The sequence below is a fragment of the Nanorana parkeri genome, unplaced genomic scaffold (genome assembly GCF_000935625.1).
Source record: "Nanorana parkeri isolate BGI_ZX_2015 unplaced genomic scaffold, ASM93562v1 scaffold2432, whole genome shotgun sequence".
Lineage (NCBI taxonomy): Eukaryota > Metazoa > Chordata > Amphibia > Anura > Dicroglossidae > Nanorana > Nanorana parkeri.
The window spans coordinates 45,559-59,750 of record NW_017308700.1 but is presented as its reverse complement, the minus strand read 5'-3'; the positions used below and the strand labels follow the sequence as shown (position 1 = coordinate 59,750).

General features: G+C 50.1%; 1 protein-coding gene across 1 annotated transcript; it reads left to right on the top strand.

Moving 5' to 3' along the window:
* Window positions 1-230: 230 nt before the first annotated feature.
* LOC108801673 (nuclear factor interleukin-3-regulated protein-like) lies at window positions 231-11,699 on the top strand. The gene is made up of 2 exons (XM_018573576.1): window positions 231-1,588; window positions 11,686-11,699. The coding sequence occupies exon 1, from the start codon at window positions 420-422 to the stop codon at window positions 1,452-1,454; it is 1,035 nt and encodes a 344-aa protein (XP_018429078.1). The 5' UTR covers window positions 231-419; the 3' UTR covers window positions 1,455-1,588; window positions 11,686-11,699.
* The last annotated feature ends 2,493 nt before the right edge of the window (window positions 11,700-14,192 follow it).

Here is a 14,192-nt window from a genome sequence, read left to right as displayed (position 1 = left end):
AAAATACCACTTTCCCAATGTCTTATTTTTTTTTCTTCTCTTGCCTCTCTAGGCGTGTCCCGGAGACCAAAACCTGACGGAGAGTGAAGCAGAGAACTATTACCTGACAAAGGAGAAAGAGAGGAACTTCTCCTTGTTCACTCAACACAAATCCAAGAACAGCAGAGATCTGACTCATTAATCCGGCAGGACGTGGGAGTTTGTATCACGGCGTGTTGATCTACTTGAGAAAGAAAGAGTTCAAGATTAAGATGCTTAGACTGTATGGTGAGCCCAAACAAGAAGAAAGCAGTCCCAGTCTTCAAGCCAAGGGACGGTGCTTCACCTGAATCCTTCTCACCAGAGACGCCATCACTCTTCTATATCTACCTACTGTAAAGAACTGGACTTGTAGAAATCTTGAGGAACATTCAGTGAGCATGGAATCACCACTGTCCAACTACTCGCAGAGCATGGACGAGCAGCATTCCCAGGAAAGAGCTGCAGGTGGATCCGGGGCTGGACGCCGCAAGCGGGAGTTCATCTCCGACGAGAGGAAGGATGCCAGCTACTGGGAGAAGAGGCGGAAAAACAACGAGGCAGCCAAGAGGTCTCGAGAAAAGAGACGCTTCCATGACCTGGTGCTGGAAGGGAGGGTGGCGGCACTGGATGAGGAAAATGGCCGCTTGAGGAATGAGTTGTTTCAGCTGAAGCTGCGATACGGGTTAATTTCGGCTGCTTCGTTTATCGAGGCCAGCCAAGGACTTGGCAACCGCAAGGCGGCAGACGGGGGACCTTTGCTGTGCAATTCCAGGAATACAACTTACATGTCCCCCTACTTAGCCATAAACTCGGACTCCTCAGAGGCGGACAGTGGAGGGGGTGCAGCCATGGATAGTTACTCCCCCCGCAGTTCGCTCTCAGACCTCTCCGATCAGTCTTCCCGGGATAGCCCGGTGCCAGCTGGCTACGGAGAGGGGAGGACCACAGAAAATGACTTTGCCAATATGTGCCCGGTGGAAAACAACCCATCCACGAGAGGAGCAGTGCCACGTGGGGGAGTGATACTGTACAGAGTCGGCGGGCTTACTGTGGACCCCCAGCACAGGCACATTGTGGGTACAGATATGGAATCACTGCAACACCAGGCCTCCGAGTACAGCGCCCCACTTCCACGCTCCTCCATTTTTGTACATTCGGACAGTTTCCAAAATACTTACCAGGACATGGAGAAGGCCCCCGGCATTAAAGCTTCCACAGAACTTTTGTCCCCCAAATCCCCCCAGTCAGAGTACCAGAGCGAGGACAGTGGTAGTGACGAGGGGGGATCCAACTGCTGCCCCTTGGAGTGGCCGACCTATCAGGAGCCAGTGGCTGGCGTCAAACTGCCACACAAACTGAGGTTGAAGTGCCGAACGCATGGACACGAGGGGTGGGGGGCAGATAAAGGTCAGGGAATCGAGGTGCAGAATTAATTATCGGCCGGATCCAGATAATGAAAGCCAAACATAATGAAAGCCTGGCAACCGTTCCCATCCATCACAATCCGCAGGTGCCAATGTGTGACTCTCGCTTTAAAGACTGATCCTTCTTCTACTGTTACACTTTTGTGGGGGCGCATAGTGCTATAGCAAGGGGGGGGGCGGCACTATTTCTGTATATATGTTATGTGTAAAGTTAAATAAACTTGTATAAAATTATATATGAAGTTTACAGCTTGTGTGTGTTTAGAGCCTAAGATGTCATATACAACACTATGGTTCATTATATGAATGGGGTGAGCTGTAGGGGAGATGTGGGAGGAGTAATGGGAGGGGTTAAGAGACGGGTAGGAGGAGTAATGGGAGGGATTAAGAGACGGATGAAAGCTCTATGTATAGACGGGACTGCTGATGAGGATTATTAAAGGAGAAGCCTTGTTATAAGCACACCCGGCAATGTGATAGGCAGGGCCGGATTTCCCACAAGGCCAACCAAGGCCGGCCTTAGGGCAGCAGGGAGTAGAGGGGCAGCAGGGGTGTGGAATTCCTATCTCCTGATGCCCGGGACATGCAGTTCTGGGCGCAGGGTGGGAAGTTGTTTTCTACAATTAGCCCTGCTTTGGGCAAGCATAGCTAAATGTACAACTGGGAAGCCGACGCTCGTTTTGTACAAGTGATCCCGGTGATGTTGCCGAAATCACTTGTATGCAGCCTGCAGGTCTGCCATTCTCCATGGGGGAAATCCGGCCCTGGTGATATAGTTTGCCCCGACCCTGTAGCTTCAACTGGACAGCTTGGCCTTCTAAAAGAAATGGGACAAATAACAGATCAACTGGTAATAAAATATATATCTGGGTGAAATATGGAAGTTCCCATTGCTGACATCTCCTCTGAAAATGCCACTAGCCTGGCTCTTGTGCTGATCTAATGGCTTCAGTGCTCTCTGAGTTCCGAGTCAATGACAGCCAGGCAGACAGAAGGAGGTCAGCAATGGCGGCTTAGAGATGTACCGTTGCACGGGCTTCCTTTAACAAAGCTGTGCAATCAACTATTTCAGCATATTGCCATCGGAACAGTTTGAAGGCTTCTGATTGGCTGCCGTGGCTTCGTACGCTCTGCACTTTGTCGTTGCATGTTACCCTGCTTTAAAAGCGTATCCGATTACTAACCCAAGAACACAAAGTATAACATGTTGCAGTCTTTTGATTTGGTGGCTGCATTCATTTCCTTTTTTGCTGCTAGCAACATACTGTACTGGATGGTCAATGCCCACTGATGGTACTGTACCTATGGAAGGTTGTCACCCTAGGACAGGAAGTGTGGGGCTACTAAACACCTCCCCTTCCCAGCTAAATCTGCTGCAGACTTGCTAAAGGTGCCTGGTCCAGGTAGCATTGAAGCCACAGGATGAGTATGGCAGCAAGCAAGAAAGAGAGGTCGGCAAATGGCAGCCCCCTGATTCTCCCAGCGCACATTTCCTTTACAATAAGCGCTTAGCAGAGGTTCCATAGCTCACTGTGGTGAATGGAGGTGGCATGCGGCCCTGCAGATCCATGCAGCTCGCAGCGTGCCATCCTTCACCACTGAAATCTATAGTCTGGCATCGCTGAGGGTGCCACACTAATGATATTTGTTCAGTTCAGGCGCCCCGAGCGCTTTGTAACTTTCCTTCCTGGGTGTCTCTATATAAATCCTCTGCCAGTGCCAGGGACTCAGCATTAGTAGGTCAGGTAGAAGTGGGTCAGATTCCTGTCCAGCTGGCAGGGGGCCCGGGATACGGAGCCAGAAGTGGGCAACGCCCACAATAGACAAAGGAGAGCGGAGAGAGAAAGGGGAGACGTTCAGGAGGGAGGCGGGCGGGCGGGATCCTGTCATGGAAATGTTCCAGAGGGATTAATCCACATACACAAAGATGAAATCTGGAGGAATTATTAGAGAGCATCTAGACAGACATGGGCAGGGAGACGAGGCTGTCAATCACAGCCGACCATCACAAATGCCCATCACAGCTACCAATCACAGCCACCCATCACAACTGCCAATCACAGCCACCCATCACAACTGCCAATCACAGCTGCCCATCACAGCTGCCCATCACAACTGCCAATCACAACTGCCAATCACAACTGCCAATCACAACTGCCAATCACAGCCACCCATCACAGCTGCCAATCGCAGCCACCCATCACAACTGCCAATCACAGCTGCCAATCACAGCCACCCATCACAACTGCCAATCACAGCTGCCCATCACAACTGCCAATAACACCCACCCATCACAACTGCCAATCACAGCTGCCCATCACAGCCACCCATCACAACTGCCAATCACAGTTGCCCATCAGAGCCACCCATCACAGCTATCCATCACACCTGCCCATCACAGCCCCTATCACAGCACCCATCACAACTGCCAATCATAGCTGCCAATGACAGCGACCCATCACAGCTGCCAATGACAGCGACCCATCAAAGCTGCCAATCACAGCGACCCATCACAGCTGTCAATCACAATTGCCCATCACAGCTGCCAATCACAATTGCCCATCACAGCTGCCTGTACACCTCACCACACACAACTCTAACACACACCTTACAACCTGGTTGCACAGTCTTTGTACAATCATCTTCAGAACTGTAGTGCAAGGCCAGCCTTACTCTGGTAGAAACATCTGGTCAGAACATTCGATGATGTCATCAGAGACGGATGTGGGTGGAAATGTCGTTTGGTGCTGACAATCGATTCTGGAAATGAATGGAGTTTCCTGAACACAAACCACATTCACTGTTAGAATTCCGTTCGTATGAGAAAAAATTTCCATCCGGCTCCTTCCATTTTTTTCCCATCACTGCGGTCGGAATCAATCATCAATTTTCCCCCCAATAACTATCAGGAAAATGAATAAACCATCCGAAAATGAATGTTTTTGAATGAAAGTCTCCTACTGGTGAATGGCGCACACCATCCATTATTGTTTCCTCTCACTGGGGGGCTCAAACTATGTATTGCACTTGTATCCAATATACAGGTATTGGTGGAGCTAAAGGAGGTTGTACAATCAGAATGCAATGTGAGTGGTCACCATAACGTAGATCTGAACCCAATCACTAACATTCGGACAGGTCAGATCTTTGGACAATGTTTTATTGCTGCCTATGTCCATTTATCTCAGTGACAACCCCCCCAAACCCCTTGTTCAGACATCACTGGGACAGGAAGTGAGGGGAAATCTCTCTAAGACCTTATTCACACAGCTAAGAGTCGGGGCCGTACAGATCTGTGCGGCATGCACGGCCGTATCGGGCAGGACAGGTGCTGCGTGTGATTGTACGCAGCAGCCTGTTTTTCCCCATGGTAGGGCACGGCCACATGACACCGTACACCCACCCGAGCTGCACATCCATGTGTGTGTCCATGCTCAGACTCACAGATCCATCCTGTCTGCATACGAGCATGAACACCCACACGGATGTGCAGCTCAGGTGAGCGTACGGCCGCGTCCTCCAATAGAGAAGAACAGGCTGCTGCGTACAATCACGCGCAGCACCTGTTCTTCCCGGGAGCGGCCCGATACGGCCATGCACGCCGCACGGATCTGTACGGGCCGGCTCTTAGCAGTGTGAATGAGGCTTTCAGGGGTCACAGACAAATGTTAATGCTACCCAAAAAATAACCCTAGAAAATGTCTGGAGTTGCACTTTAATAAGAGGTTACAGATACATCACAGAGCACTATGGATTTCTAAAGACAGTGCAGAGCAGAAGGCGATTGCCTTTAGACTCCCTCTCTCTAACTGAAACTCTGCGCAGCCTATCAGGACTGAGGGGTCACTACTTTGACCATTCAGGTGAGTGGGTATATTTGAGCTTGAGTTACTGAGCTCTGTACACAACTGGCATTCACAGTAAACACATAAAAGAGCCTGTAGCTTCGCTTTTCCTACAGCATGGGTCCGCAACTCTGACCCAATCAACTCTGACCCTCCAGCTGTTGTGGAACTACAAGTCCCATGAGGCATTGCAAGACTGACAGGCACAGGCTGACGGTGCCCCAAGATAGGAAACATACTCATCAGTGCCATCTAGGGGCAATCTTCCCAACAGGGACAGAGAGAGCAATAAAAACATAAAAGAGAGTATAATCCAGTGTGACACTTTGCCTCTGTGTGGGAACTTCCTGTAATAAAGACCGCTCACTGCTGCTCTCTCTCCTTGTGCAGGGTGACTGGTCTTGTCTCCGCCCCCTCCTGTAATTAAGACCGGTCACTGCTGCTCTCTCTCCTCGTGCAGGGTGACTGATCTTGTCTCCGCCCCTCCGTTAGTTTTCTGTAGTGGGCGGGGCCTTCTAGGTCCCTCCCACAGCTCTGCTCTCTGCAGAGCACAGTAATGATGTCAGCACTACTTTCACAAGGCAATAACTGGATTCGCAAAAATATTTGAGGCGTAAAAAGTGAATTTATATCCTTACTGGTTAAAAAAGAATATAGATACATAATAGTTTTTGTCCCCGGAGTCCACCAGCCAGAAGGATTAATACCATGTCATGGGTATCCTTTCTCGCCGGGAAACAGCCCAGCTCCAGACACTGACGCGATTCATCCTGTAATCCTGCTGACCCGACGAATAAGCCACTTACAGGGTGAAATGCGCCGGTCTAGAGATGGACTAAAGCGCCAAGCAGAAGAGCAGATTGTGCGGCTTTGTTCTTGTCTTGGACCTAGCGGGCCACCGTAGCAAGATTACCGGCGAGATGTATGTGGATGGGTCCCATGTAGAAGGCTCTACGGTATATGTCAGCTCCATACAAACACTGGAAGGGAAACAACAACCAGTACAAATATGTCTCTGTCTTCCCTCCACTTAACCTACTTTCTCTGCAGTACGTCTCCTGCCCCCTCCACAGGCCAGTTATGTAACCGTGTTACACAATCCGTCCCTCCAGGCGGCACAGCGAGTACACGGCGAGATCATCACAGACAAGAACACCACCGAGTGTCAACAAGCAGGAGAAGAGACGCTGAGGAGGATTCCTGAGGAGATCAAATAGAAAACACTGAAAATGTCCAACTATACAAACCCTAATTAACAAGAAGATCCTGACACTAGCGCTAAAGCTGGCCACCCACATAGCCAATTTTGGCTCATTCGGTGGCCCCACCGGCAGAACCTGGTTCAGCAAACCGGGTGGTGCTGGTAGGGAGCCAGGTGAAAAATGATGGAAGGAACAGTGAGTCCTGCCAATGAGATGCAAGCGCTAATTGGGCATTCAGCAGCGGCTTTAACTGCTTTACCTACAACTCCCATGATGCCTCAGCCTGTGGCAATCATGCCTGTAACTGTCAGTCTTGCAATGCCTCATGGGACTTCAGGGATCCCAACCTAAAAGAAGCCATTTCAGGGAGGTGTCCTTCTCATTTCAGGGAGGTGCCCTCTACGATCCGCAGATGGGGGTTAGGTGGGCTGGGAGAGAGCACCCCCCTGAAATGATGCCAGGTAGCACAGGAAGCAATAGCTTCTTTGCTATCTGCAGGTTTTTTTTCTGATTTTTTTTTTGTATTCTGCCAGTTGCAGTCGTCAGAACAAAAAAAAAGGCATAAGAATGCATAGCTAGATTCCTATTGGCTATTGCACTTTGCAATAGCCAATAGCAAACTAGCTATTGCACCCGCCCTCTGCTGCTTTCAATCACCAGAAGAGGACCTGATAGAAAAATTCAGGCCCCCCTCTGCTGATTGACAGCAGCAGTGGGCGGGTGCATTACCCGCCCACTGGCTATTGGCTATTGCAAAGTGCAACAGCCAATAGGAATCTAGCTATGCATTCGTATGCCCTTTTTCTTTTCTGACTGACGGTCGGGCCGCGGTTCCCGATGTCAGAAAAGAAAAAACGATCGCAGGGAAAGGTTTATCTGCTCGATCGAGCAGATAAACCTTTCCGGGATTAAGTGTTTCTCTCCCGGGCGGCCGGGAGCCGCTATCTAATAGCGGGAGACTCCCAGAGCGTCCGGGAGAGTTGGGATGTCTGGGACTTGTAGTTCCACAACGACTGGAGGGCCGGAGGTGCCCAACCCTGATATATTTATAAAGCAGTGAAGGCGACATTCACCAAACATTCACTGCAGGTGCATCTTCCTGGTGCACATGTTTTAACGGATTCAGCTGCAGCAACCGTCACATTAACTGCTTTACAAATAAACAAACTGTACCCAACAATTTATTGTCAGTTACCATGCCAACTGTCAAGGTTGTCAGTGTGTTTATGCCAGCTCTCAACCAAACCTCAAATGGCTGGTGTCATAGCTGATCACATGTGCAGCGCCATGGCAACCACAATCCAAATAGATACCAAGATGGCACCTTCCCTGGCTGTGAGGGAATAGGAGGGTGGAGTGCGCGCTTTAATGATAAACTCCAGTGCAAAATTAAAAGAATAAATTGACCCTTTAACATATAAAGTGACAGGGTCCCTGTGAATGTTAAAGCATACCTGTAAGAAGCGGCAATATATGAACCCTTCGGGTGGACCACTTGTTGTTTCGCTTGTTTACTTCTCTAAGCTACACATCCGGGTGTGTGGAGTACCCGATTACCCCCGTTGCATACAGTGGTCTCTCCTGCTGGCTCATACTTTACTACAGGGCAGAGGAACTGATGGGAGAGACCATTGACGGGGGGGGCAGGTATTCAAATCAACAGGTCTGTGGAATACTTGCAGCAGCTGGAGAGAAGTGAAGAGGTGACATAGCAACACACGGATAAGTGAGTTGCCTTTTCAATGACAGGAATGCTTTAACATGTGCTTTGAAGCGTCCCTGTTAGAAAAGATAAGCAATTAACACTTACCTGTTACACTGCCCGCACTGATGAATTTTACACTTTTATAGCTAAGTAGTGGAAGGTACCACGGAGCACAGAAAGGGGGCCAGGCATCCGACACACCCAGAAGTGTGGGAAAGCTTAGCACTTCAAGAGAGCAAAGATGGGGTGGGAGGGGACAGGTAAGAATTCATTATTTTATTCTCAGGGAGACCTTTTGTTAACTTTCTTTTTTAATCTAGTCACTTTAAATTGAAATGCATACATGGAACACCACCTGTTTGCTCAGTATGTCAGTTTTGCATCCTGAAATTGCCGTCCTTTCCACACCCTTCGGCAGAGAATCCGGTGATCTGGGAACCCCTTCAATGGCAAGATTGCCATCAACCCTAGACCAGCCTGTACCTGCAACTGTCCTGGGTGCTGGGTGCCGTTGTTATAACATTGGAGCTCGTCCTCACTACCCACGTGGAAATCTGAATGTGACCGGTGACACATCAAACGCGGAGAGGTTACCCACCATCTGCAGAGGTGAGGATATCTGTGAAATCAGGCTGCAGTGGACTACACGGACCTCAGATTAAGACACATTGATTGGACTTTTTGACCTCAGCACAATTGCAGTATTTGCTGGATATCTTTAGCAATGCGTCAGCCAGCAAAAATACCCAATTAATTTGGGCATAGGGGACCATGTGACCTCCTCCATTGAGACGGTGCTAGGGTCTAGCAGGCAATCACCAAGCCTGTAAACTGTCACATGACTGAGGGAGTGACCTCACCGATCCCCTTAGCATTCGACACCAGGCAACAATATAAGGCCCCGTTCACACTGAGCGATTTACCGCGCGATATCGCTCTCCAATACATCAAATGGGGCTCTGTCTGTCCCTGTCGCCGGTCATGCGTCGCTACAGCAGGACCCTTTTTGGAGCAGATTTTGCCGCGATTCTAGTCTTTTCAATGCAAGCATTTGCGCGATATCGCGCAAAATGCAAATCGCGCGATTTGCGAATCGCTCAGTGGGAATGGGGCCTTAACGGCGACTGAGAAGGAAGTACTGGCAAGGGAAATGTCAGTGTGTGGGCGGAGCGAACTGTCTGGCAGTGATTTAAAGGGAACAGGTGACATAGGCTGGCCCTTTAAATTCTCTTTAAAGTGATCATGTGATTAGTTGGAACTTCTCAGCCTTGCTATTGGCCAAAAAAAGGTGGCCCACCCATCTCCCATGACTCCGGTAGTGGGTGACCCAGACTTCCCTCCGGGGATGGGGAAGGGCCCGCTCCAACGCCTGCTGGCGATGGGCAAATTCCGGCTCCGAGATTTTATTGTGGACGGTAAATGGATGTCCCTCGATGCCATCCGGAATCTACGTGACCCTCCTCTTGAGGTGTGGAGCGCTTACCAGCTCCGACATTTTCTAGTTTCAGTACCTGGAGTGGGGGATCTGGCGCGCGCTCTTACCCCTTTTGAGGCTTTGTGTCATATGGGCACACCGACCAGACACGTCCTATCTTGGTTATACAGACAGTTGTGCTCGCCTCCCGGGTCGTCTTGCCCCCCCTTTTGTGGAGCGGTGGGAATCTGAGTTGGGTAGGACCTTCACAGAACAACAAAAGACAGCGGTCTTGTCACTAGCCCATAGATCATCCATGGCATCCAAATATCAGGAGCAGGGGTATAAAGTACTCACCCGTTGGTACAGAGTCCCCTATGTTTTACACAAAATGGATCCCTCTATCCCGGCACTCTGCTGGAGGTGCAATCAGGCACCGGGTTCTATGCTCCATATTTTTTGGGCCTGTGCTGACATACGCCCCTTCTGGAACGCGGTGAGGACGATGGTTAATCAATTGGTGATTGAGCCCCTACCAGATGACCCAGGGGTGTTTCTCCTACGCTTGACATCCACCAAAATTAAACGGTACAAAAGATCTCTGACAGTACATATGCTGAATGCGGCCAGATCCTGCATACCCCTGTTATGGAGACAATCCAACCCCCCCCCACAGTACGACTCTGGCTCGCAATTATGGACGACATATACCGTATGGAGGACCTGACGGCCTCCTTACGAAATGAAGAGGAACGCTTCAAATCTACCTGGATGCCTTGGCTCCATTTCACTCATTCCGCTGCCTACGTGGCTGAGACAGGGGGAGCTTCAGTGATATAACGAGTCAATGGGTGAGGAGGACGATTTATGCATGTGATATGTCTGTCTCCCTTTCTTTCCCCCTCTTTTTCCCACCTGTTCTTTCTTTGACCCCCTTCCTTTACTTTACAGCTCGATAGTGAGATATGTTACGAGAATAACCACACAACAGTGGGCCATGCCTCGCTCTCTCAAGAAGCTCCCCATCACATGTGTGCTAAGGATCTGTCCACGTTGTTAGTGAGGGGGAGTGGGGTGTGCCACACATTAGCTTTAATGATGATCTGTTTTGATGCCGTATTGGCTTACTTAGTTGAACATATTTTGTAATTGCAGTGTGCTAGACGGTCAAAATAGGCGGAGCTCTCTCTGGCTCCTCCATGGGCCGGAGGGTCAGGGCTGTCCTGTGCGGGCAACTTGTAAGGGTAGGAGTTACATACTCAGCTAGTTGGGCCCCACCGGAGCGACGCAACATATCCAACTCCTTCATATTAATATATGTCTTCAATCGGATGGGAGTGGTATTGACGCGGCTTATATAACCAATGTTAGTTTTGTTGCCAGTAGACTATGTTAATGCTCACAAATGATATGGGAATAACTTTTTCTGCCACTGTACAACACACTGATGTATGCAATGTACTGAGACAATAAACAAAGTATTTAAAAAAAAAAAAAAGGTGGCCCATCACATTAAAGGACTTATAGGGAAGCTTAGGAGGCGGGGCCAGGCATGACTTTTACAGGAAATGTCAAGATTTGTATATCATTGAAGCTGCCTATAGCTCTGGATTTTATGATCTATCTGACACGCGGTTTCCTTTACATACGTGTTTTTCCAACGTGTGGATTGTCCACATTTGTGGCAGGTCTGCTTCTCTCTGTCATTATAGAAATAAGAGGGCTTCCACTGCAGACTTCATTTGTAAAATGCTGTTTTCCTGGCTGCTATACCGACCACCTGGCTTCAGCACTTTCTGAGGCTCTGACTCCATGGCCACCGATAGGGGGTACATGCAGTACCGGGTCCTGTACCGGGCCCGATCAAGTCAGCAGGGGGGCCCGAGCCCGGCACAGGCTCCCTCTAGGGAAGAAAGGACAGCCCTGCCACAGGGGGTGCAGAGATGAGCAGTGTAGGATGGGGGGTGCAGGGCACAGAGGCAAGCACTTTAGGAAGAGGAATGCAGGAGGTACAAAGGTAAGCACAGTAGGAAGAGGAATGCAGGAAGTGCAGAAATGAGCAGTGTAGGAAGAGGAATGCAAGGGGTGCAAAGCTGAGCACTGTAGGAAGAGGGATGCAAGGGGTGCAAAGGTGAGCAGAGTACAAGCAGGAATGCAGGGGGTGCATATATTATCAGTGTAGGAAGAGGAGTGCAGGGGGTGCGGAGGTGAGCAGTGTAGGAAGGAGGGTGAAGGGGGCACACAGGCGAGTACTGTAGGAAGAGGTATGCAGGGTGTGCAGAGGTGAGAAGAGAAGGAACAGGGATGCAGGGTGTGCAGAGGTGAGAAGAGAAGGAACAGGGATGCAGGAGGTGCAGAGGAGAGAAGAGTAGGAACAGGGATGCAGGAGGTGCAGAGGAGAGAAGAGTAGGAACAGGGATGCAGGAGGTGCAGAGGAGAGAAGAGTAGTAGCAGGGATGCAGGGGGTACAGAGCCAAGCTCAATAGGAACAGGATGTGCAGAGGTGAGCCGAGTAGGAAGAGTGCGATGCTGATGATTAGTCGTGGAGGGGAAACCCTTTCAGGTAGGGTGCACGGGGCCCCTAGATTTCTAATGGTGGCCCTGGACTGACCCGGAACAAGTACAGACAAAGGAAAGCCAGTGTAAAGTCCCCTCTGCATTCAGAGATCAAATCATGGAAAAAAAGAGGTTCAGCATGACAGCCAGAGGCCAGGAGAGCCAAGAGGTTCAGCATTTTCAGAAGCAGAGACTGGGAGCAGCAGCAGCCCTCTTGCTTTGCAATGACCGGTTCCCTTTACCTGGGAGTAGTACATGAGACACGGATACGATATCAGGAGATAATCCCGCCCTGCGGAGCTGATGCTCGGGGAGGGAACGGCTTTATCCGCCATCCCCCAGCTAGCTAGGTCACAACTCTGCTAAAACAATAATGATTTGATTATTCAGAGCTCCGAGCTTAGCGGGATATTAATAACCTCCTCGCCCTGACAGTGTGAGGCAGACAAACGCACGTGAATCCGCGCCTTGTCAGCACCTAACGCCTACTAACTGACTGACCTGTATATAAGATTGCGCCGGGGTGAGACGGGCTGACTCCAGCATATTAGCTGCGGGGAGGGAGAGGAGAATCAGAGAGCAGCCAGCAAGGAGGGGGGGTGAAACCCGAACACTCTAGCGACACGCAGACATTTTTTGGGAGACTGAGTGGTGGCTTATTCATATGTAAATATCACAGTTAAGACTAGTTTCAGTGGGGGGTCAGTAGCCCCTATCTTAGTTTTGGTTGCCCCTGTCTGCCTGACATCTTGTGTCCGGGTTTCTGCTGCCATGAAACCCGGACACCGCATTCAAAACCCGGACTGTCCAGGTGAATCCCGGACAGGTGGCAATCCTATGCAGACCGCTACAACAAACCTCCATGTGCTACGACTCGACGCCGCGTTTTCCATGTCCTGTTATAAAATCAGCGTCAGGCAAACGGAACAACTTCCAGCTCGACGTCAAATCTTCTGAATTGTCCACATTTGTGGTCGGCGAAATCGTTTACTAACCCCCGTGTAGACTGCCGCGGCACCTTTCAGTGCGTTGATGTGCCTGCGACAACACGCAGGATTTTACGCGTTAATATGCTTTGCGCCAACTTTTACATTCGAGGATCCGAAGAAGAAAATTGCTACTGTACTGGGAAGCGAGAAGAGAATTATTAGTGAAAAGACAACAACGGGCGTATAACGCACCGCGGACGCTTTTCACTGATTCTGTACGTCGAGAGAGAGAAAATTCTTCATTCTATTTTTTTTATTGATGTTTTTAAATTGGTGTCGGGTTCTGTTCACCTCACCTTGTGTGACTACGTCCCCCCCCCCGCCTCCCCTGGACGCGTCTGTGCTGTCTACTTAGTTTAAAGCAGAACTCCGGCAACGATCTTTTATGGATACCTACATTGGCCAGCTTGGCTCGCTATAGGTATCCATATCTGATATGTGGAGGTGAAAATGACTTCATTAGTCCACGCTACATACAGTGATAGCCGTCATCTTCCGTGTGCGGCTCAAACGGATTCCCCTCTGCGCGCTCCGCACTGCCGCCATTCAGAGAACGCCTTGTATTTTTTCAATGGATACATACCATTCTCTGATTGGCCAAGGCAGAGATCATGGCCCCCTCCTTTCCACCTCTTAAACATTAAGGCCTCATGCACACACAAAGCAAGAGCAAAATTGTATATTGCGTATATGCGCGTACAGGGGCGTAACTAGAAATCACAGGGCCCCATAGCAACATTTTGTATGGGGCCCCGTGATTGCTAGTTATGCCCCTTGCAGAGCCCGAAAGATATACCAAACAGCCCACCTGAGAGTGACCCTGCAGAGCCCACCATAGACTCTCTGTAGTGGGCTCTGCAGGGTCTCAGATGGGCTGCACACCTCTTACCTGTCAGCCCTAAGTGGTTGCAGGGGCTCCGCCTCCTCTTCCGTCCCCAGGCCCCGCCTCCTCTTCCATCCCCGGGCCCCGCCTCCTCTTACATCACTGGCCCCACCTGCTCTTAGGTCGCTGGCCAGTGATGCAAGAGGAGGCGGG